The sequence below is a fragment of the Melitaea cinxia genome, chromosome 12, assembly GCF_905220565.1.
Source record: "Melitaea cinxia chromosome 12, ilMelCinx1.1, whole genome shotgun sequence".
NCBI lineage: Eukaryota > Metazoa > Arthropoda > Insecta > Lepidoptera > Nymphalidae > Melitaea > Melitaea cinxia.
The window spans coordinates 2250833-2277616 of record NC_059405.1 but is presented as its reverse complement, the minus strand read 5'-3'; the positions used below and the strand labels follow the sequence as shown (position 1 = coordinate 2277616).

The 26784-nt window shown below is 34.1% G+C and overlaps 1 protein-coding gene across 1 annotated transcript in view; it reads left to right on the top strand.

Moving 5' to 3' along the window:
- The window catches only part of LOC123658419 (exostosin-2), a 41861-nt gene that overhangs the window by 9801 nt on the left and 5276 nt on the right, over positions 1 to 26784 (top strand). Inside the window, exons 3-6 of the mRNA XM_045593844.1 lie at positions 6219 to 6402; positions 14131 to 14290; positions 17233 to 17353; positions 23735 to 23893. Of these exons, the coding sequence (XP_045449800.1) occupies positions 6219 to 6402; positions 14131 to 14290; positions 17233 to 17353; positions 23735 to 23893 (624 nt within the window). The remainder of the gene's footprint in view (positions 1 to 6218; positions 6403 to 14130; positions 14291 to 17232; positions 17354 to 23734; positions 23894 to 26784) is intronic.

Here is a 26784-nt window from a genome sequence, read left to right as displayed (position 1 = left end):
TATAAAAAATGTTGTTTTGGTTGATGTACCGTGTCTACATCCTTGTGCATTTAGTAAAGAGCGGTTATTTTAATATTACAAGCAAATACTCCAATTTTATTTACTTGTATAGATTAAAAAAAAAAACTATTCCTCTGTACAAGTCTTGGAACATGGATGGCTTCATTAAGACTTCCAGATCAATTCATTATTCCACAGCCAGCATTATCCTATATTCTATGTAAAATATTTTAAATTAATTAACAGAAATTGCTTTATGCTAATATCGTCGTAATTATCGAAAATAATTTAGTGTTAATAATATGGTAATGGTAAATCATATTTTTCTATTCTATTTTTGACTTATAATGTACATTATTTCTATTAGAGTTAGAGGTATGTGCTTAGTATCGAGTGACGCCCTCTTACTAAATTGACTGGCTATTGATGCATGGCTATTCTATCGATGGTATTGTCGTTAACCGTGTAATTTTGACATAAAATTTTCATGTATAGTTAATACAAACAATTAAAAAAAAATCACTTCACATCCAATAAGGCAACTATTATTTTTTAATAGATTTCAAAAAATGTGATATGTTCGGGGATAACTTCGTCGTTTATGAACCGATTTCGATAATTCTTTTTTTGTTGGAAAGGAGATTATCCAGTAAGTACCTACATGCTTCACAACGGTTTGTAATCGTTACATTCTCAAATTGCCAAAACTTGTCGTTTGTCTTTAGGTATGTATTTTTAAGGACAGAATAATATTTTTTCGCAAAAGATTTTATTAGTAGAGATGTCTCTCCAAAAACACAATATGTCGAGTAATTCTTTCAAATAGAGAAAAATTATCATATAGGGTAAAACCGGGATAGATGCCTCACTTTTTGAAATAGCCACCTAATTTTAAAAAAATGATTTTTATACGAATATTTTTATTAATGTAGCTAGCTCAATCCTTTATGTTGAATTATGACTATTTTTTTTCAACCTAGCCAATGCAGATTAAGCAGAAATTAGCTTTTCGTGAACCCTTGTTTTTGAGGATAGATGCCTACCTATATGGATAGTTGCCCCACCATGAAAATAGTGAGTAGGATAGATGCTCTTTAAACCGTGTAAACGAAAAACCCAAACCAAATGTTAGGTTAGGTTAGGTTAGTTCTACTCCTAAAACATCGATTGTCTCCAAGAAACATGGGCCATAGCAATGAAAAAATGTTTGTGTTTTTTTATATCTTTTAATTGTTATAATTAGAATATAATTTTTATATCACACAGATTACTATACCTAATTAAATTTTTAGAGCTTTTATTTAACTAAAATATAAATTCTTAAGTTTCAACATGTTAATTAAATTTTACAAGCATTTATTCAACAAAAGTATAAATTCTTAATTGTTGGTCTAAAATATTCATATCAAGTGTCAACATGCACATTGCACAATCATACTTTCTCATTGAAAGCTGACTGTAGGTTTTCTAAAGTCCAAGAACATACTTGAGCTCGCATTTCTTCCTTTCTTTTATATTTTCGTGGCATAGTTCTGCTAGAATCAGTAAAACATCCAAACATAAATATACGTAAATACATAAAAAATATAACAGACACAAAAAAAATTATACATATAAACTTACTCTGTATATGGTGAATGAAGGGATAGATGGAGGCTAAGGGCACCTATACCTCAAAAAATCAGGGCAACTATCCTTTGTGATTGGGATAGATGCCCACGTATTTTTTAAATAAATTATAAACTAAATAGCATCTATTTACAACTATATGCAGACTCAATGACCCAGTATATAGACGTGATAAAAAATATAACGGAATTTATTACCATTTATAAAATTATACAACCTTAAATACTAACCTTTAAAACTTTGACGTGTTTGTAAATTTCGCCACGGAGAAAATTACACACACGATCGAAACGCGTCCTTGCCACAAGAATAACTGTGGATATCTGAGGTACGGGGTGACTTCGACTCCTACTTATGCGATTAATTTTTATTTGTGAGTTCGGGGGAGGTTTTTAGAACATGAGGCATCTATCCCACTGCGGCATCTCTCCCGGTTTTACCATATGTTAATACGCTAAGGTTAAGATGTTTGCCTCCCTTTTTAGAAATAATCTCACAATTACTCCACATAAATTACATATATCATTTTATAGATAATTGCTTGCCCTTCAACTAAAAAATTTACTATTGCCTTTGTTTTTGTAAATTAATTAATTATTAAAATTTTGAAACAACGTCAACATGATGGACGGTCGGTAATTTTTTTGTTCAATTTCAAATCAACTCACGTATAAATACTTTTTTGTAATTTTGTAAAGTGATAATTATTATACTTATTCAGTGCGAATTATTCGCACGGGTATTTCTAGTCATTAATAATTTAAAAACAAGACGATCACAGCCCGAACTAATTTACTATCTGTTAACGTAAAGATAAATTTATACAAAACAAACAAATATTCAGACATCATTTTTCGTTTGTAAACTTATAATATATTCATATTGTTATTGTTAGCATTTGTTCAGTTGAAACCTTCATAAAATTTAATATTACGTTATATAACGTACCCGTCTTTGCCTGTGGATTTACATCTGTGAATTGGTATAAGAGTAAATGAAAGTTCTAAACTGAAGCCGTGGCCGTGGTGAACATATGAGAATATGATTCTAACACTAACTGAATGAAGAGAATATGACACTAACAAAGACTGACTGATGCCGGGATACACAGGCCGAAGACGAGCAGCAGCGTCTTCGGTGCGACAAAGCTATCCCTGCGGTCACCAATCCGCCTGCCCAGCGTGGTGACTATGGGCAAAACACATGAGTCCACTCCATTTTTGTGCGAACTTGTGGAGGCGTATGTCCAGAAGTGGACTGTATTATGCTGAACTGATTATGATGATGATGATGATAGATATATGTTTCAATCGAGAATCAAACTCGTAAAAGTTGTTTGAACAGAATACACGCATCAGAACATCAGCTTCAGTACGAAATAATAAAAATTTGTATAAATTATTATGACTCGTTTTTAATGTTCTAACGTTTTTTTTTTTTCATTGAAATGTAAATGTTGATTTTCTCATATCAAACTCGTAAATACGAGAATAAACGTTACTGGCAACTGCTATTCAGAAAATATGGGTTATTTTAACATTATTAGGTACTAGACGTAAACACGAAAGTCTTTGTTGATTATTTAACGATCTTATCAAGTATGAAATTAGTGATTTTTGCAAGAAAGTAATTTTGCTGGTTGATTTTGCTTAATCTAGTTAGTGTCTTTATCTTGAAGGTGATATGTATTTACTTTCAAAAAATCGCAACTATGATACTAAAAAATTTAGATACTTAACAATGATAGGTATATATATGCCTATGTATATAATTATGCTTTTATGTATTTATAATTATACTAGCTGTGTCCGCGGCTTCGCCTGCGTTGAAATCAGTGTGTCACAAAGATTTCCCGGCAAACTTCCAGTGAAACTCTCATCAAAATCGGCTTAGTCGTTCCGTAAACCTCCCTCTTGAAGCCCTCTCTCCATTGGTGAAACCACATGAAGATCCGTTTAGTGGATTTTTAAGCAATCGATCACATACACTTTTGGGGACTTTGTTTTATACTAACTATTGCCCGCGACTAAGTCCGCGTAAAACGCGCGTCGCGTCGAACAAAATGGTTCGTTGAATTCCTCAAAATTGTGGTGAAATAATGTAGTAATAATATAGTATTTTAGTGTAAATATACCGCATGCAATTTAGTTTTTAATATGGTTCTATGTAAATATATGCCACGGAATAGAGTAACACACGCTCTTCGGTGACTCCGTGACGACAGGGGTAAATAAAAAAGTATTCTAGTAACGTAAAGGTTAGATATAAGTAGTAAAAATATTTTTTTTTGTACTACTTATAAGTGATCAATATAAATGTTTCTTGAACACATAGGGTGGCAAACGCCCTTATTTTCCTTTAAACTGACCCTGCTGTATATGTTTCATACAAACTATCAACTCCAATTACACTCCCTTAGCAGTGGAATATCGCAAAATCCGTTCTTAGCGGACGTCTACTAACTATAATCTATCTCCCGGCCAAATTTCATCTTTGTCCGTCCTGGATGGATGGACCATCCAGCGGTTTTTGAGTTCTCGTGATGAGTGACCTTTCTCTTTTATATTATAGATTACGATTCATTATTTGGACACCTCCTCACCATCTATAGAGCATACATTTTAAATTTCAAGTCTTTTACTTCAAAAACGTAGGACTTGCATACATACTTCCAACCCCCTTTTTACCCCTTTAGAGGTCGAGTTCTGTAAAATTCGTTCTTAATGGACGTCAACGCCCTATAAGGAACCTATCTGCCAAATTTCAAGTTTGTAGCTGTTATAGTTTTGGAGATTTCCTGATGAGTGAGTCAACCTACCATCCCCCGTTATAACCCCAAAAGGAAGTTGATTTCTAAAGATACATTATTTGGACACCTTCTCACCATCTATAGAGTATACATTAAAAAAAATATAGGACTTGCATACAAACTTCCAACCCCCGTTTTGCCCCCTTAGGGGTCGAGTTTCATAAAATCCGTTCTTAGCGGAAGTCTACGTCTTATAAAGCTTACCTGCCAAATTTCAAGTTTGTAGGTATTATAGTTTCGGAGATTTCGTGATGAGTGAGTGACCTTTCGCTTTTATATATATACTAGCTGCTGCCCGCGACGTCGTCTGCGTGAACGCTATACAGCACCAAAAATACCTACGATTATACCTTTTAAAATAACAGTCATATGCCCGTTTCTTCTTTACTTTTCATATATACAGCAAAATCTCATAGATGGCGCTGCTTTAAAATTGTTTTGTCTACTTATATTGATTTAATTATGTTTATCGGCTTAGTTACTTATATTGCGTGATTATTATAGTGTGAAGCTAGCTTATATAGCATGTACTAAAAACATGTAGTAAACATGTAAACATGTAGTAAAAACACTGAACGAAACAATTTAAGTTGTCATTTGTTCTATTTATAAGAATACCGTGTAGAACTCGGCCAAATAAATAATGACCTTACATCGTCTGTACTAATTAGCAAAGCGGCGTAATTTTTTACAATTTGCTGAAAAGTAAAATAAACGGTAGCTGCATTACCATAGTTCGTAAAAATAGCTATAATAAGTGAAAAGTTCGTACAAGTCTGTTTGCTCTGTGTAAATTAGAATAACCCGAATGATAGGCTAATAGTTTAAAATAAATGTTTGGACCCGTTTCGCCTCTTACTGATAAAATCGATAATTGTCTCGCTCGTAAGTTGCTGATATAATTTATCAGTTAGAACTAAATTGGGCCTATAGAATTATCTCAAATAGTAATTGAAGAAAGTCGAACAGGTACAGTAGTGTTTATAGTGAATGAAAAAAATATATAATAAACTTTTACATATACATATTGTTATACGATAGATAATAATTTTATCAGCAAACGTTGACATGATTTTAATGAATAAAAACAGATACTATGTAATTTTATATAGGTTGTAGATTACAGGTGTAGGGTAGGTTTACATTGGAAAACAATAAAACACATTTACGTCAAAATCATATTTTCCAATGGCAACATTGTACCAATAAACGTGCTTAACTGCTACAACTGAAACCTATAAAATCTATCGTTCAATCAATCATTCAAGATTGAACAGAATGTATGTATTTATTTCCACCACCTACCTACCATCTATCCACTAGAAAATTTTCTATCACATTTTATCTAGAAAAGGTCGCTAGAAAAGCGATAAGACCGCCAGTTGTCTTATCTTTACGTTTATTTTAATATGAACTGCAATTTTAAACTGTTGCTTACAAGTGTTAAATGGAAATAGTTTTACATTACTAGGTTGGTATATAATTGCACGTCTCGCCTAATGGTATGCGGTTAGCGTAACCTATGAAAACGACGCCTGCAATACCAGAAGCATCGCAAGCGCGTTACTGATCCCCCGACCCTCTCCATGAGCATTGGCTACATTTGGGCAACACGACAATGCTTGATATGAGTCTTATTTAGCTGTGATCTCCTGAAAGGTTGGGGTACTTCCCCAGTCGGGCAGCTCTGGATTTTGAGGCGGATATTTCCTTGCTATGCCCTATATAAATTGCCCTATATAAGTTGTATTGAAAATAACATAATTATTTCTCCTAACAGTACGGCCCAGTCAACCCGTTGTTCCTGCCGGTGACCGCGCCGAAGTCTCCCGGATTCACGGCTGTCATACTCACGTATGACAGGGTCGAAAGTCTGTTCACACTCGTGAGAAAACTCGTCAGGACACCCAGCCTTGCCAAGATACTCGTCGTGTGGAACAATCAGAAGAAACAGCCGCCACCATGTAAGTGAATAAACCGTGTAATGAAAATAGGTCGCTTAGAGATTGTCAGTCTCATTGTCCTACATAACAAAATCACTATTTTCTTAATTTCATTAATTTTGTAAACATGCAATGAATTTTAAGCGCTAATTTAGATTCATCTAAAATGAAATCCAGTCAGTATAGTAAGAACTTTCTTCATTTAATGAAATAGGTTCAGGGTCGGGTACTGTAGCTGAAGCGAATAAAAAAAAATTAGAATAGAAAAAAAATATAGTTATAGATTCGTTTGAGGATGTGACAAAATATATTTAAATGTGTCATCAAATTATCATGAGGCTTTTTGCGTACGTTAGTTCAGGCTAACTCGTCTTGACTCCTAATAGTTATCGTATAAGTAAGAGTTGTGCCTTAGATTTAATAAATATCACTTATTAACTAAGAGTTTATAAAAAATAGTACTCAAATAAATTTTCGTTGTCTACAATCCCAACGCCAAAACAACACAATTGTAAATATTTCCAAGATTACCAAAAAATTCGACATTCGATTTTTCTTGATTGCTCATTTAAAAATTTTCAAATATAGTTTGTTTCAAGAAAGTTTATAGTTTAAGTAATCTTGATATTTTTTGGACTAAATTTCAATATTTATCATCAACAAGCATATGATCGAATTTGTCACTTTCAGAATCTACATTTATCAATCCTAAAAAATGGTATCGCCTGATAAAAATATAGGGTAATGATTATTATGTCATGATAATTATTTTTTTTTTCATTAAATATTGATAGGAATCGGTTGACACGATGATTACTGCACGTAAAATAGCTGACTTTCCAGTGATCGAATTTTTGTCTGTACTTGTGGTACTACAGTTTTTTGGGTCAAAATAACCAGTTCTGTCATTTAATTTTACTTTTTTCAACACGCTGTAAATGTATTATCTTATCTTCTATGTTGGCAACATGGTTTTTCTATACACTCAAGATATATTATTTGACAAAATTGCTTACCAAACTTGATTTCAGCTATATTTGTGTATAGTATCATATCATTAAACACATCTTCCTACATAAAAATATAGAATGCATAAATAGTTAAAAGAGGGGGGGAACATTTGCCCTCATTATACACCCCCACAGTTTCAATTCGACGGCCTATCGATCCCCATTAATAACGAAATCGGTAATTATGTTCCGTTCTGAGTCTTCAGCGAGCATCCAATGCCAACTTGCTTACGTAACGATTTAAAAGGCTTTAACTGTGCCAAAGAGATGCTCATTTATAATAACGCCATTAAGAGAAAGTGTAATTGTGTCTGTGTTATGAATTTGTTATCTTATAAATACTTGCGTGCTTCGCTACACGATATATGACGCATCTCGAAACAGATATATTGCCATACTAGCTTTTACTGTTACTTCAAGCGATTTTACTTTATAATTAATATTTATAGTTAATTTTATGTATAGATAGTGTTTTATTTTTGTTACCGCTATTTAATGTAATAGTATATTATAGCTTCTGCCAGTGACTTCGTCCGCGTGGAACTTTTAAAGGGGAACAATTCTGTCATAGATAATTTTTGAAAAACTCCCAATTTTGAAATATTCTCTTATCGTGATGATATATAGCCTTTCTCGATAAATGGGCTATCTAACATTGAAAGAATTTTTCAAATCGGACCAGTAGTTCCTGAGATTGGCGCGTTCAAACAAATAAATAAACTCTTCAGCTTTATAATATTAGTATAGATTAATCTTTTGACACTTAATCCTGACACCCTAACTTCGTCTACATTTTTTTTTTGTCGATACACATTACATACATTTGTACATAGATTCATTGAAATTTTATGTTTGATATGGAATACTGGGCCGACATTGAAAGCCGAGACGAAAACGTGCTAAGCCCGCGTGTTGCCAATTAAACTATTTCGCTGCTTGCAAGAATGTCGAAATTTTCCATTATGAGTATGTATAGAAATTTTGAAGGCATTTTTCTCCGTAATGGTTGGCCATCGTCGTCGCTCTCTTCCCTTGTTAATTACGATTTCACTTTTTATTATTTATGAAGTAATTAATAACTTCATTCCTAGACGGTGAAGGTCCAACCTACATAAGATATTAAATTGATCACAACTGTGCTGTGGTAACGGAAATCAATTTTATGTAACAGGTTTTGAATGATAGACACACGCATACTCGTGCACAGACGCACACAGACACACACACACACACACAAACACACACACACACACACACACACACACACACAAACAAACACACACACACACACACACACACAAACACAATACTATTGTGTTTTAAAGGACGAAAAATCTGATAATATAATAAAATTATTTTGGCTTTGATTGCTTCAATAAAAATCCATATAATTCATTTTGACGATATTTGTATATATATGTCATGGACAGACATAAATTGGTTACAATTTTATTATATGTGTACATACGCTGCACGCTAAATCGTTTACGTCCATACATATGGAATAACTGTGATACATTTTTTTGTTAGTTTGGAAATGTTTTTCAGGGGTTAATTGATGGATGGAGTAAATTAATGGTTGGTTAGGAACACGCAAACTTGTTCCCCATCAAATTAAAAAAAAGTAAAATGATACCTTGTTTATGCATGTCATTAAAAGAAAATCGAAAAGTTACATTAGTTTGCTTTAGACGTGATGGCATTAAGTTTTTTAATTATTGTTTTTTTGTTTGTTTTAATTGAAGTGAGACCTCGAGATTTTATGATAATATATAATGTTTATGATATGTTATCAAAATAGTAAGTATATAGGTATATGCTACATATATGATATATGTTACATTATGTTTTTTTATACAAGTAGGTCGGCAAACAAGCGTACGGCTCACATGATGGTAAGCGATTACCGTAGCTTATAGATGCCTGAAAAACCAGAAGTTTCGCAAGCGTTTTGCTGACCCTATTATCAATCCTTCCCCAGGAGGTCTGGTCGCCTTACTCACCACCAGGAACACAATACTTCTTGAGAGCAGTATTATTTAGATTTGATCTTCTGTGAGGTCGAGGTACTTCCCCAGTCGCGCTGCTGTGCCCTACTTCAGTTCAAACAGCTGATTGACAATTTTAATTATTTTTTATTTGAAGTCTGATCTGTGGGTATCGCGAAATTTCGTGATAATTATTATTATATCAAATTATAAAAATATAGGTATTTGTTAGAAGTGAGTAATTAATCTATTGATATCAGTCCATATTAAAAGATTACGTGTAATGACTGTTTTTTCGTGATTTGTCAAAATCAGTAGTTACTATCTATACAATAAAATCTTACGTTGGTATATGTTGATTACATTTTTTTATACTAACAAATATATTTTGCTGATTTTTTTTAACTACGAATCTATAATTTTTTGATTTTTTTTTAAATTTTAAATTTATAATCTATTACGAAAATATATTAATGTATTGATATGTATATGTGCATGTTTGAATATATAATTTGTCGTGTGGTGTCGGCCGAGTAGAATAGCACCACCCCCTTTCTTCCCGTGGTTGTCGTAAAAGGCGACCAAGGTTATACCTGGCTCAAAGTCATCAGGATCCTGAGAAAGAAAACTTCATTTGAAACCCGGAATGGGGTCTCCGTCAAGCATTCGTGACATAGCTCTAAAATGCGATAGACTCCTGCAGCCGAACTGGTTCTACACGTATCAACTCGTTGTTCCTGTGGGCCTAGCCAGTGAGGTCGAGAGGGTGGCGCAGAGCTTAGGCAACTCTGCGTTTTCCTGAAGAGTGTCCTAGGCGACACAGTGTCTGTCTGACACTGTCTATATCGTTTGCAATTACGGAACTAAGGCCAATGATGTTTGAATATATGTATGGGGCTGTTTAACCAACTTCAAAAAAGGAGTATGTTTTCAATTCGACTTTTTTTTGTGTTACCTCATAAATTTTTACTGGATGGTCGTTTCGATGATTTTTTTTCTTTTAATCGAGATGTGGTGCTTCTCAGGTGGTCTCATTTAAACGAGATGTGTCGAGTACTTTTTGAGTTATCTCTATAGCGCGTATTTACTTGACTATATTTTCGTCTACTTACGTTGCATTACTTGTCGATGTATTTTTTTTTTTCGATTACGTGTAAACAATTACTTATTAGTATTGTGTGGCTACGGTACTAAAGAGTATAGCCACCCCCTATCTTCCCGTGGGTGTCGTAAGAGGCGACTAAGGGATAACACAGTTCCGCTACCACCTTGGAACTTAAAAAGCCGACCGGTGGCGGGATAATACAGGCCGGCAGCAGCGTCTTCGGTGCGACAAAGCCAGTACTGCGGTCACCAAGCCGCCTGCCCAGCGTGGTGACTATGGGCAAAACACATGAGTTCACGTTATTTTTGGCGTAAACTTGTGGAGGCCTATGTCCAGCAGTGGACTGTATAGGCTGTAATGATGTAATGATGAGTAAACAATTATTATACGTCAATCGTTATAGTCCTAGTCCTACATTCACATAATATTAAAATCTTAGGGTATTTAATTGTACATTGTAAGAATCTATAAAACCAGAACTTTACAGAAATTTCGCTCAACGTTATTATAACCAAGCCCCGCGTCTCGGTTTCATGTAATTTACAAATACGATACTTTTACGTTTGTTTTAAGTAATTATATGTTCACTTGGCCTCGTTTTACAATTTTCGACTGAAATATATCTTTCATTATGAAAATGACATTTTTTCTCCATCATTCAGCGTCTTATTTCGTAGCTGATAATAGAAATAATTTTGGTAAAAGAAATATAGTATTATAAATATATATGTACATAAATGATATTACATCCTAAACTAGCTTTCTGCGTGCGACTTTCCTCGCATTAATTACACGATTTTGACTTTTCCGTTGTCTACTGATAAAATGCAGCCTACGAGTATGTCACTCAGTAATTACGTAGGTTTAGCATTTATTCGCTTTAAACAAATAGAAAAAACATATACTTCCTCTTTATTATGTTAATGTAGACTAATATAATTCAGAGATTGATTCGCCAATTGTGTGTTATTGATAAAATAATTAATTTCTTATGTCTTACTGCGCATTTCACAGCAAAGTCATAAGTAAATAAATAAATAAATAAATAAATAAATAAAGTCAATAAGAAAATTGTGTAGAATTTGAACAAATAATTTTTCAGCAGTATTTGCTCAGTTTGTTCCATTTTAATACATTACGGTAAAGTATGAATGGTTGTTATGAAGAATACAATAAAATACTTTTGTTGTTTTGAGTTGTTTTGTGTTTAAAAATGTCAGTAATTAGTCGTGCAAACTATTGTCACATTACTCGCAATGCTCAAAGGCCAGGGTCAGCTGGAAGATTAAAAAACATCTCCCTTTGGATATGTATTTCCAAGAAATATATGAAAGTGTTTACAAAAAAATACGACACTTAGAAGCAAGTTTTGTACTAAAAAGTATTTTCAAGATTTTTAATATATATCATGAAATATACGAAAAAATATATAATGAAAGATAAGAAAAACGAATTAAAATGGATCTTTATGACGAATAAAAGTCAGAAAATTGTTATTAGAATTTTTATTTATTAATTTTTATTTCTTAGGCTATATAGGAAATTATAACAACTACAAAAACCGCTATGATGTAGTGGTGCGTGTACTTGCCTGTGTGTTGTTATCATAAATACCTGATGACAATCGTTACTCAAAATAGGGAACATATTCCCCAACCCGCAGAGAAGCAGTGTGGTAATTAAGCCCCAATCCATCTCTTAGACGGAGAAAGAGGTCAATGTCCAGCAGTGAGATTACAGGCTGAATCTTTGTAGGAATCCACAGTTTTTCATACTCAGAATACACATATAAACAAACAAACATACATAGGTAGGGTTTGGTCTGTATGTTTGTTCTGATATTACACAGAATCACAAAAATAGTTGCGGTTGCGCTGTGCCCGCAGTTTAATTCGCGTTAATTTAAGGAAAAAACTTACTAAGATATTATTTATAGCCTTTTTTTAATAGTCTAGCCTTCCTCAGTAAATGGACTATCCAACCCAAAAAGAAATCTTCAATCCGAACCAGTTGTTTTTTACTGGTCCGAATTGAAACTCAATTTTTACTCTACTTGAACTCTTTAGATTTATAATATTACTAGCTGACCCCGCAAACGTTGTTTTGCCATATATGTTATTAACCCCCTTAATCCCCCTCCTTATAAGTTACGGGTATGAAAAATAGATGTTGGCCGATTCTCAGACCTGCCCGATATGCACACAAAATTTCATAAAAATTGGTCTAGCCGTTTCAGAGGAGTATGGTAACTAACACTGTGACACGAGAATTTTATATATAAGACTAGCTGACCCCGCAAACGTTGTATTGCCATATAAGTTATTAACTTCCTTAGTCCCCCTCCCCTTATAACTTAAAGTTTGTATAATAAATGTTGACCGATTCTCAGACCTACCTGATATGCACACAAAATTTCATAAAAATCGATCCAGCGGTTTCGGAGGAGTATTGTAGCTAATATTGTGATACGAAAATTTCATATGTAAGATAAGATTACAGGTATAAAATTAGTTTGTAACTGAAATACAAAACATATTATGATAACAGATTGAAATGTTAAGCGTCAATGTAAAAACAGTCAATGAGTAAACGCAATTTATCCATTCATGCGACTGTTAATGTCCATTGTGTCGAGAGTGAAAATTACACCTTTTCTAGAACATTCGACTCTATCATATGCTAATAAGGTTTAATTTGTAATGTATATGCGAGTATATGCATAATAATTTTAAATAAGATTTTTAATACGCACTGAATTCATCGCTTTTGTGGATTTATATATATATTTAAATAATTTTTTTTTTCGTAATTCGCTTTCATTGCGAGTGGCCAGTCGTAAACGAATTGTTGAAAGTATTTATTCATAATGTTTATTTATTTTTTGTTTTTTGCACGTTGTAATCTGCTTTTTTATATTTTTATTCGCGTTCCTATTGGTGTAGAAGAAAAAAAGCTATTAAAAAAATTTATACTTTTTTTTATTACAATGAAATGAATTCCGTCGTTGATATTCCGTTGTCGATATCTTTTAATTGTAATTTCGTTATAAGACAAGTATCATTAATTATATTTTTTAGCACAAAAGACAAATCTTGTTCATACGCTTCAGCCTGTAATATCTCACTACTGGGCATAGGCCTCTTTCCCCATCTAGGAGAAGGACTGCACAAACACCCAGACCACGACAAACACCTGTATGGCCAATACAAATGTTTGTCATGTGCGGGGTTCGATCCCGCAACCGCCAGCGCAGCAGGCACAATCCGTGGCTGTGACCGTTGCGCCAACGCGGCGTCCATATAATCTTGTTCATATACATATATAATTATACTAATCAGAATGAGATGATTGGAAGATAGCTAGCCAGCGGACTCTTCTTTTATTAAAAGTCAAACAACATACTATTACAGAAGATTAATTATGGCCAAATAATAAATAGTCAATAATAGACTATCTATAAAATCAAATTGACGTAAAACAATAGAGACGGTTCAACAAATAAAACAGAGGGACTTTACTAACTATCGTCAATCTATCATCGTTCTAAATTGAAATTTTCGCTTTAATATTCATTTATTTTTTATTACATCGTCTGAATGGCTAGTATTGATCAAAATTATTGTTTTAAATTTTTTTTTTATTACAGCGTCCGAGTGGCCAGTAGTGAACAAACCATTAAAAGTGATACAGACCAAAGAGAACAAACTGTCGAATAGATTTTTCCCATACGACGAGATTGAAACAGAGTGTCAGCTGACGATTGACGACGACATCGTCATGTTGACGCCTGATGAGTTAGAATTCGGGTGAGTTGGTTATCTATTTGAGTAGTATTTATTTGTTATCTATAATATACACACACGGTCGTCTGTTCCTAAGGTAAGCAACTTAATGCTTCTGTTATAGGTGTTGCTGACTGATATAGATACATTTTTTTTTCTCGATACAACTGCGTCACTACAAACAGCGCTAACGATCTGGGCAAGAAATATTCCTGTTATTTATCAATCTTATTTTGTACATCTTTGAAATTCGAAAAAAAAGTGTGTGTGTCAGCTCCGACGCACGACTGGTGTTTACTCCTTCAGATTTTAACTTTCTTACGTGCACACTGCCCACAATACCGAGCGGAAAAAACAATCCAATTTACCCGTTCGAAATTTATGCACATACATACATTTCAGCGATTTTTTTTTATTGTACATACATCGTGGTTATACACATAAATGCAAGTAAAACTGTAGTGAATTTAGTTAAGTAGTGTGTATCAAGGTTGGGTAATTTACTGAGATAGGCACAGCAGAAAATATTCTGCTCAAAATCTAGAGGAAAGTACCTCGACCTTACAGAAGATCACAGCTAAATAATACTGCTTTCAAGTATTGTTTGTTGTGTTCCTGTGGCGAGTATGGTAGTCAGAGCTCCGGAATAGAGACGAGGGTAGGGTTGACAACGCGCTTGCGATGCTTCTGGTGTTGCAGGCGTCTATAGGCTACGGTAAACGCTTACCATCAGAGGTGCCGTACGCTTGTTTATCAGCCTAATTAAATAAAAATAATAATAATCATAAGTCTATCGATATAGACATCATATCGTTATATTTCTTAAGATTTTTATGTCATGTTTCGAGCGATACTAAAAGGAGCTATTATGATGGTATGATGTTATGATGAAATTTTTTTAGTTATATACGTTTCATAATATTAAATTATTATGATGTTATGATGAAAACTTTATAGTTATAATACGTTTCATAATATTAAATCTTCATAATAAATCATCGTTTTATGACAGCGCAAACACAAACAACGTAACATTATCTTTGATATAGTTTCCAAGCAAATTGGTCTCTTTTACGAGGGTGCGTTTTTAACTTCGCGGAATGATAATATTAGAAGACGCTAGGCGAACTCGTTATAACTTTAACACGTCAAATGTCATAAGTATTATATATGTCATGTTTTGTTGTAATCGGATCTCTAGTGCTTGAATTATCGTTGACCGAATCGGAAACAAAGTGCAAATTATGGAGAAAATCGAATATCGTGCGGTAATAAAATTACTTACCGAGTAAAGAAAGTCTGTTCAAACTCTTGTTCAGGATAAACAATGGCTTACGAGTGGCATAATTTGTTTTAGCAGGGTCCTGTCCTGCTTAAAAACTCACTTTACATTTAACCAGTCACTTTGTAGACGATCCAAAGCGGATCGCCGCGATGATGTGACCACGCCAAAACTTATTGCAAGAGTAGAACAATTAGTATTTGAAGATACTCGACAAAAAAAAAAAACAATTTGCAGAAATGGTTAAAGTATTGGACACAACAATTTTCTGAATTCTACACAGTCATCTTGGCATGATTAAGGTTAGTGCAAGATGGGTGCCGCGAATGCTTACGCTAGCTAATCACAATCGGCCGGGAAACTCACGACGACAGTCTTTTGGGACTCAGAAGGAATTTTACTGATAGATTAAGAATATAAAGGTGTTTCTGTAACGGGGAATACTATGCTTCAATTTATAGACAGTTAAAAGAAGCCACAAAAGAAAGAAGATGGGGAAAATTGACAAAAGGCGTCATGTTGCATGATAACGCTCCCGTTCAAAAGAGTCGTATTGCTATGGCGGCAGTGAATAAGGTGGGCTTCGATATTTTAAATCACCTACCCTACTACTTGACCGATTTTAATGAAACTTTGTAAGTAGATAGCTGGAGATACAGAATAACACATAGGCTACTTTTTATTCCGAACATTCCCACGAGATCGTAAATTACGCAGGAGAAATCGCGTGGAGCTAGTATATAATATAAAAAGATATTACCTAATCTAGAACGCTTAACCTTTCTTCTTTAAAGTCGGTTAAATAAAGAGTTACTAAGTAGAAGATTAAATGAAATTTATTAAATAAAAAGAAGCGATCATTTAGAACTACGCTAAGTCACGACATCAGCGTCGCCTGTCACTTGTACTGACATAATGAGATTGTAAATATATTTATATTAAAATGTGTCTTATTTCGTATGGATTAAAGTTTAATATTGTGTTTTTATTGTTTTGTATTGTCGTGCTTAGAGTACGTTTGGTATTTTCTTGAATGGCTCTACTAATACTAATTGTGTTGACGAACTTTTTTTTGTATGTATACATAATTTCTTTAAATGTTGTTGGTACAGCAATTTTAGTATTTGAGTATATTTGCTAACAAATATAATGTTATATGTATAGTCTAATAAGTACTTTGTAAAAAACTATTTTCAGAGTTTGAATTAGGAAGGAAGTTATTTCTACAACACAGAATCCTGGCGTGACAGTCAATGCAATCTGTGGCGTTTACTATGTATTTATGTTTCCTGTTTTTTGAAATGAAATAAAAAAGTTTGATTATATAAGGCTTCTTTAGGAATACGTATGAAATAAAATTGTAGATACAAAATATAGATTGCTCAAGTGTATCTATATTGTATTACAACCAATGTTACTTCTGAATAATGTTTTTTACACTGTGGGTTCGATCATCGCCCCGAGTCTGGCTGTAATATATATTTATCTATATAAACATTAACTTAAAAAAAGTATTTGTATCTAGCTGTTATCTAAAACACAAGTATTATGCTGTCATGCCATAGGAACAGGTGACCGTGTGGGTAATTCTATAAGATTAAAAAAATATTCGAGATCTTAGAATTCTACAGACGACCGTGTATTTATGTGTTAAATATATTATAAATATGATTGGGATTGGTAGGTTCGACGTGTGGCGGGAGTTCCCCGACAGGATAGTGGGCTTCCCCTCCAGACTGCATGTGTGGGACAACGTTACCGGCTCTTGGAAGTATTACAGCGAGTGGACAAATCAAATATCTATGGTAAGTACGAGAAATATTTATATATATCTATATATATTATAACGCGTTTATTGCTAAGCGATTAACTATTCCTAATATAATATGCATAGGGTATATGGTAGGTACATAAAATTCTCGCTTCAGCATGTAATATCCCACTTCTGGGCATAGGCCACTTTCCCCATGTGGGAGAAGGATCAGAGCTTAATCCACCACGCTGCTCCAATGCGGGTTGGTGGATATATTCCCTACTATGAGTAACGATCGCTATCAGGTGTACATGATAACAACCGGGACCGACGACTTAACGTGCTCTCCGAGGCACTGTAGGGAGACCCACAAGGACTGCACAAACACCCAGACCACGGCAAACACCTGTATGGCCAATACAAATGTTTGTCATGTGCGGGGATCGAACCCGCAAGCGCAACAGATACAATCCATGGCTGTAACCGTTTGTCAACGCGGCGTCACAAACATAAAATTAATCAAAATTAATAATGCTGTACCACTACTACTACTGGAGTAGTTCCAAAAAAATAGTAACTCAAACCAATATTAATTTTCAAAATCAAAAATTCAAAGCTATACGTACAACTTCAAATGTGTAACCAGGACTAAAAGAATGTAAACTCTTTGTGCGATTAGACTTGTTTTGACAAACAACTGTAGCATCTGTTAATTTTAAAGCCTATTTCACAAGTCGCTGATAAAGCTATCTAACATGTAGCGGTATCCAACGGATGAAAAGTTACGATATATTTTTTTACCTTGAATATGAAAAAAATATACAAATATTTATTTTCGCAACTCGTGAAACTAGTAGTAGTTCATTCGCTGAACTGAAATAAGTCGCAACAAGAATGGTATCGGACTCATAATTTCAAGAAATTTTAGTACTCATAAGATATTTCGATGCTCCAAGTTTCAGGTTTTTATCTATTATCGTTTCCGAATAAATCCAAAATACTAAAAATCGGTAAAAATTGACCTCGTTTTTACTGATTCTCAGTACATTGTGAATCGATTGATCTAATTACCGAATATATTTTGGGGCACGATGGTAGCTTCTAAGAAAAAAAAAAAAAAAACTATGAGCAATATCGGTTCATAAGAACCTTAAAAACGAGGTTATTTTCTTAATTTTGATTTTTAACCAAGTTACAGTAACGGTAAAAATGTAAAACTATTTTTTTTATTCTATATTAAATTTTTAATGAAATTAAAAAAAAAATTAACAACCGATTATTTGGTAAAAAATCGATTTCTATTTATGATATAACTATTGAAAAACTTCCTTTTTAAAGAGTTCCTCATATTATAATAATGTTATATGTTTAGATATTTTATGTGTTAGATCTATCCACAAAATAGAACAAAAGTCCAAAGTGTAGTGTATATAAGCGAAAGGTGAACCTGAAAATAATTACAAAAGTTTTACTAGCGAACAACGTTAAAACAATGTCGCAGGTCACTCAACTACACGCTTGTATTCAATGAAGTTTGACACTTTAAAAATATAAAGTTCTAAATTTACGTTGCTATAAAAATATGTTAAGCTCGATTTTTTTTTAATACTTTCACAACGAGAATTAATATCGACTTTATGATGATTAAACACTGGTGTTTAATAATAATGTATGAATTGTTTTTTTTTTTAATTTTTTTATGAAATCCTTTTCCTTAACATTAAATTCATGACTCGTTGTCGTTTCTAAAGCTTCTTAAGTATTTCACAAGGAATTTAGAAATTGAATAAGTTGCGAGATAACACAAATTTTAATTCACGTTTTCAAATTGAAACGAAAGAAAAAAATACAAAGATTTCAAAACTCATTAATTTTAAAACAAACTTTTTTTATAAAACTTTTTCTTTTTTCATAAATTTTATGAATCATTTTATTATATAAAAAGCCATTTCAAAGTACATTTTCTTCAACTGGATTTATACCAAATAAAGAATATTAAACGGACGTGTATATTAGGTCTTTGATCACTGTTAATGACATCTTGAATTCGCGCCAAATTGTATTGGCATGACAGCTGGTAACGTCACCGGTAAGAAATGGTTTTAATACTACCTGTAATTTACGTGTGATATATGTGTGACCGTCAATATAACGGGATGAAAATATGTTATAGAAGTAAATCGGATATCGTTACCGCAATAGCCAATTGATGTAACTACTTAATTTAATGACTAGGATATAGACTCCTGCAACATCAGAGCCTATAGACTCCTGCAACATCAGAAACATGGCTAGCGCGTTGTCAACCCTATCCCGGAGCTCTGACTACCATACTCGCTACAGGAACACTTAAATACTTGAAAGTAGTATAATTTATCTGTGATCTTCTGTAAGGTTGGAGTACTTCTCTGTCGGGCTGATCTAAATTTTGAGCAGGACATTCCCCGCTACGCTCTACGCGTCAATAAAACTTTTTTAATCTGTTGTCAAAACTTGTTTTACATTGTTGCATTTATTTACGTCAAGTCATATTCGCATTATGACAGGTAATAAACACATCGCTTCCTTGGTACTACGTTTGACACACAGTTCTGTGTTATCACTCTGTCTCTTCTGTATTGTCACCTGAAAATCTCCCATTTCTGGTCAAAGATTTTAATCATAATAATAATAACATTCTTTATTGCACACCATTAAAAGATACAAACAAAAGTAGTATAATCAGATGAAGATGTACAAAGGCGGTCTTATCGTTAAAAGAGCGATTTCTTCCAGACAACCTTTGGGTATAGGACAGCGCATACAGCGCATAGAAAAGCGGTTAGGAATTTTATTTATTTTAGAATAGAAATGGATGTTCTTTATATACTAATAATTAAAATGTTTGTAGCCTGAGCTTATAGTAAACTTACAGTATTGTTATTTTAGTTTTACGACTTAAAACGACCCTCATGGTTTTATCAGTAATTACCATTGTTTGATAATTAACTTCAACTGACTTACTTCACCGCTCCGATGTTTCGTAGAAAGAAGTATTACGTCCTTGATAACATTATTCGATAAAGAAACTATGAAACCAAAATTTTTAAGTTGCATTGATATAGTAATTAAATAAAACTGTACCTATTAAGCCTTTTAAACTGGATTTTATTTACTACATCAAAATGTTAAAAGTACATCAAATTGTTTCTTAACTATGTCTTTGTGAAAGTTGGGGCTAAATCGGTCAAGTTGTTTTGAATGTACCCAAAGGAAACGAATCTCTAGATATTATGTCTAAATAGATTATTGTGTCTAAATTTGTATGATTTTATTTTTCTGTTACCCACAAATTAGGTGCCCCCATTTATTGTCACGGTTTGCTTAAACCGAAAATAAAATCATCATATCAAAAATTTTGATCTAGCGGTTACATCGTTCCATAGCTTAATTGGCTAGAGCGCCGACACGGTCAGTCGGAGACGCAGGTTCGATCCCCGCTGAAACGGTCAATTTTTGATATGATATTCAAAAATGTCTAAATTTGCTTTTTGGGTATTAGTATCGTGTAAAGAATAATTTTTATTAACTAATTTCGTCCGCAAGAAACCAGGGAATACATTGTTTGTACACAGGGTGGCAAAGCTTTGGCAACATTTTTCATTGATGTTCCGTTTTAGTCGTAACTTGATTTAGTCTATAGCCTTATAAAATTAAATTAGAAAATAACAGTTTTTTAACATAAAAAGTGCAAAGTTGGTTTTATGACTAATAATAGTGATCTCTTATAGACAACCCCTATTTATAGATAAAATATTGTTAACGTGACACAACTAGATGAATGGAACAAACAGCTTTAGGAGTCTTCCCTTAATCAAGTGATGTTTTTTAACAACTTTCTGACTCCCTACCCCCACTTGGTGACATTTAGCGATGTTATAAACTACCCCCCCCCGCTCCCTAACCAGCAATCACGTGTAGTATTTTCTGTAAAGTATATTGTAATTCTCAGAATATTGTCTTGTATACATTTATAATCTGATTAAATTGTGAAAAGTTAAGTATTCTGATACAAATTTCTAGACAGGTATCAAGGTTTTTGGTTGTTTTTTTTTTGCTTAGAAATCGCACGTTCAATGATAAATAAATACACGCGATATCTCAATGTAACCCCTCCATCCTAGGTGATATTTCGTGATGCTCTACCCACCCCCCACCCTTTCCCGTTTTTCGAGCAACACGTGATTAATGGGTGACTTCTTATCTTATATCTTAATATATATAAATCTCGTGTCACAATGTTTGTCCTCAATGGACTTCTAAAATGCTTAACCGATTTTAATCAAATTTGCACACCGTGTGCATTTTGATCCAACTTGAAAGATAGTAGTCTATCTTTCAAGTTGGATCAAATATATATATATTATTATATATTTTATTTTGATATATTTAATTATTATATTTAAGGAAATAAAATAAGGCTATACGAAGTTCGCCAGGTCAGCTAGTATATATATATATATATATGGAACGATGATATATATATATATTTAAAGCATATCACATAATATTAACACAAAATTAGACTTCATATATAGTTTTACACACAATCGAAAACATTCATTTTAAAGCAAGGATGTGTGTGTGTCGATTTTATTGATTAAATATTTTTCGTCGCCGAGCGTTCAACTACTTTATTATTTATAGGTAGGTATATTTAAAGTTATTTCATCTGTTATTACTTCATGTCTATTCTATATTATGTCGTCTATTTATATATTAACAATGTATGTGTCACTCTAATATCAAGACGAGACGATCACTGCGGTTTTGCTCCTGTAGTTGATTATATTTACAAAGCTTCTAAGAGAATTCGAAGTATTACGTTAATTTAAGACCCTTTTTTATGCTACATTCAAGCATAATTATTAAAAATAATGATTTTTATTTAAAATGTTACCCGCTAATTCATTCCTTAAATTATTCCAGTAAAATTTCCAGAAGTGTTGGAGTACGTATTTATTGATTCGTATTTTTAGTAGATGTAGCTCTAAAATAAATCTTCATGTTTGTAGCTTCAAATATAATGAACTTTCGTAATAACTTTCAAACGCCTTTACCCCTGTAGGAGTAGAATTTTTAAAACTTATTCATAAGTGGGGTGGGGTTAGTCCAGTTAAATGACACTACTAGCCCAAATATATGGATCCAACTACGACAGTTTACGCTCGCCAACGATGAATCCGTCAGTCAGTCAGTGTATCGGGATGTGTTAATAGTATTGATTAGGTCAAAGTTTGTACGGAAAATCAGTTCGGGATAACTGTATAAATTAACAAAATATTTATGCAACACGATACTCAAACAAAATGTCACAAGTATAATATAATTCAAGCACACGTTAAAAGATAATAATCGGAAAATACATAATGTAATGTAAATACAGATAATTAAGTGACTAAACACAAAATAATTAAAAATTATACTAATTTTTTTTTCTATTAAAAATTACTCAAATTGTTATCTTGCTAAGGATCTTTTTCACTATGATGATAATGATCTTCATCACTATGTGTTACTTTAAAGCCATATTTAATGACTGTGTTTGTTTTCAAACAAAAAAAAACTTCGATTAACATCGACAAGTAGTAACAATAGACATTATTAGCGATGTCTCAACTACTCAGCAGATTTCGCTTTAAATGAGACCTCACGACAAGCAACAGCTTTTAAATACAATAATAATAATCCCAATCGGTACGTCCAGTAAGTTATGGGGTAAAAACTCAGTCTAATGGAGAACATAATAGGGGAGCCCTACCGGGGTTTTGGGAGTGACTCGACACGTCAGAATGTCATAGTGGAGTAGCCTTGAACTTCTAATACATGAGTCCTTCATATAGTGTCAAACGTCTAGGGTAACCGATCGAATTATTAAAAAAAAAGATTATTAGGAAAACTCGAGCGAGTCAAATTATTATTATGCTATAAAGACGCTTCATCTTGATGTTGTTATCGTACTGACCCAAAATCTGATAATTATTTGGAGGAAATTCCTTAATCTGTAGTTTGAAAAAAAATTCTATCCCTTCGTACGGCCACGCCCACCATGCAAACCGCAAGATTAATATTTTTTCGTTATCAGAAAGACGTAGGCCGCATATACTATTATTATCTGACGCTCTCGAGTAGTTATTTCTTTGTGACTGACTAAAAGCTCTCTCCACACCTAAAAAGGCATACATCATAGATCCTTTTTTTCTTTCTAGCATCTAATCTTTGCGATCCTATAGGTTCCCACGATGCTCGAGTAAATACACATTTAATATTTTGGCCTCCACTACCATAATTATACTTTCATGCATTTTAAGCCAATTTGATTAATGTTTTTAATTACGCTTGCGAGTTTGGCCGGAACTGTCAAGTTTTTCAAGACAAAAATAATATATTTCAGGTGCTAACAGGCGCCGCGTTCCACCACAAGATATGGTCGTGGTACTACACGTACAAGATGCCTTCGGAGATACGTTCCTGGGTCGACGATAACTTCAACTGTGAAGATATTGCAATGAATTTTCTCGTCGCCAACGTTACAAGGAAACCTCCTATCAAGGTGAGTCATGTCGTATTTTAAATTGGTTGGTCCGATATATCGTTGCCGATATAATAGACCGATAGTTTTTTTTGTGACTTTTGAATACAAATATAAAATAAATAAGTAATAGTTGTATTTGCTCGCAAACGAAAAAAAACCGACTTCAGTTACATCGACCAGTATACAACGTAGGTAGACGAAAAAATAATCAAGTAACTACGCGTTATCAAAGATTACTCAAAAAGTTATCAGATCTTGATAAAATTTAAATGTGACATCAGCTTTCGATAACATTAAAAATTATCAAAATCATCAAAAAAAAAAAACAATCAAAAATTTCTCTGGGATTTCATCATCAGATCCTGGTTTACTTATCATGGTACTAAACTAGGGATATCTTCTTTCCAACTAAAAAAGAATTATCAAAATCGGTACACCCAGTAAAAAGTTTTTTTGGATTTTCGAGTTTCCCTCGATTTCTCTAGGATCCCATCATCAGATCCTGGTTTCCTTATCATCTCACGTGAGATTGGGGGTCGAGGGAAGGGGTTGAATAAAATCTCACGACATCTCACCAAACAGAAAATTTAAAAAAACACCTCACGTAATGTGGGTTTCTTACGTAAACGCGTTGGATTGTTTTTGAAATTATTTACTTTCGAACGAATTAGTGAATGATCTTAATCGTATTACGATTACGCTTAAGATTAAATCTTAAGCATGTACAATCTGGATTAAATGGACCAACATAGTGTAATTATTTTTTTATTTCAATCAGAAAAAAAAATTGCGTGACATTTGCCGAGGCGCCCCACTCTCTTCAACGTAAGATTAGATGAGATTTGACTCGACCCCCTCCCCCCCTTAAACATCTCACGTATTTTATGAAACCCTAAGTAAATAAATAAATAAAAAATAAAAGTTAAGTAGTACTAGAATAAGGAAAGTTCTAAAGTAGAATGAACAGGCTATGTATCCTATACCGGAAAGTAGGGTAGAAATCGTTTTTTTTTTTTTTTCGTTCTGAAACAAAATATACCGTTATATATATACATTATTAAACTAGCGTCCTTCGATATTATAACCTAAATATGTAACTTATTTGCGCTATCGCTTTAAAAAAATAAAATTGGTTTTATTAAACAATTATTATTATTTATAATAATAATCCCTGTTGTGCGTAAGTTAGTGTCGTGTCAATAAAAAAATAAAAAATAAAATAAAATGTTTATTACTCGGACAACAAAGGGTCCATAATTGTTAGTAAAAAAAAAAATATATATAAATCATGATGTCAATGACCGACTCTCCTGAGTTTTACAGTTAAGCCGGTTATTTAAGCCAATTTTTCCACGTCTTCTCAACATTTTCTTTCGAAATTGTCGATTTTAAGCTACGTCGTAATAATCTGTATTAACTACTGCTTCATTTTTCACGTATAATTTCGGTTATGGGTATGTATCTCCATATGGCCCTAAATAAAGGACTAGATTCAACCATATCAGCCGCATTGGGGCCAAACTAGCTTCTTACCCTTCTGGGAGCAAAGCGTTTTGGTCCCTGGCAAAAGCCGTTGAATCTAACTTTTGTCGGCCGTCACTTCCACCATTGCTGAGGACTGATGGATCACTGGCCCATTCTGCAAAAGAGAAAGCGGATTTGTTTGCATCTCTTTTTGCAGAGAACTCGCGTCTGGTTGTTGCAGGAAAAGCACCACCAATCTCAACTCGTGCTGACTGCATTATGGCAGAAGTACGCATACGCCAAAAAGAGATCCTTAAAATCCTGCAAACTCTAGACGTAAACAAGGCCAGCGGACCGGATGGTATACCAGCGATAGTCCTGCGTACCTGTGCCCCTGAGTTGTCTCCACCTCTTACACGCCTGTACCGCCTGTCACTTAAGACTGGCAAAGTGCCGAAGTCTTGGAAGCTTGCCAACGTGCAGCCTGTGCCCAAAAAAGGTAGCCGTGCAGACCCTGTCAATTACCGTCCCATCTCGGTCACATCCATACTCTGTAAGACTATGGAACGTGAACTAAACAACAAACTCTTGGCCCACTTGGAAGGTAACGTTCTCCTCAGCGACCGGCAGTACGGTTTCCGCCAGCACCGTTCGACTGGGGACCTTCTAGTGTATGCCACACATATTTGGAGTGAGGCCATTGACAAACACGGCGAAGCACTTGCCGTGTCTCTTGATATCTCGAAGGCCTTTGACAGGGTTTGGCACGCGAGCCTTATAAGCAAGCTTCCTTCATATGGTATTCCACCTGGCCTTTGCACTTGGATTTCTGACTTCCTGAGCGAACGTTCAATACAAGTTGTCCTTGACGGGTACTCGTCGGACCAAAAGGCTATCGACGCTGGTGTTCCTCAGGGATCAGTCTTGTCCGCTACCCTCTTCCTGCTGCATATTAACGATCTGCTCGTCCCCGGTACCTTTGGGTACGCTGACGACTGCACAGTGACGGACAGATACTTTTCGAGTGCAAGGGCTAGTAAGGATGTTATCCAGTCTTGTCGAGAGGATATGGTCAGCCGCTTGAACGTCGCCCTCCAGGCAGTCTCCGAATGGGGCGATGCCAATCTGGTCACGTTCAACGCTACAAAAACACAGGCGTGTGTGTTCTCCTCTAAACGGAGCCCTTTACACCTGGCTCCGACTTTCCGGGATGTTTCTGTGGAAATTACCGACTCCCTACAGCTCCTCGGTGTAGAGCTATCGTCCAATCTGAACTTTGGGCAACACATCGAGTCCAAGCAAAAACTGCAGCAAAAAAACTAGGTATTCTCTCTAAGGTCAGGCGATACTTCACTCCAGAACAGCTGCTTCAACTATACCAAGCACAAGTTCGGTCTTGTATGGAGTATTGCTGCCATCTTTGGGATGGATCCGCCAAATACCAA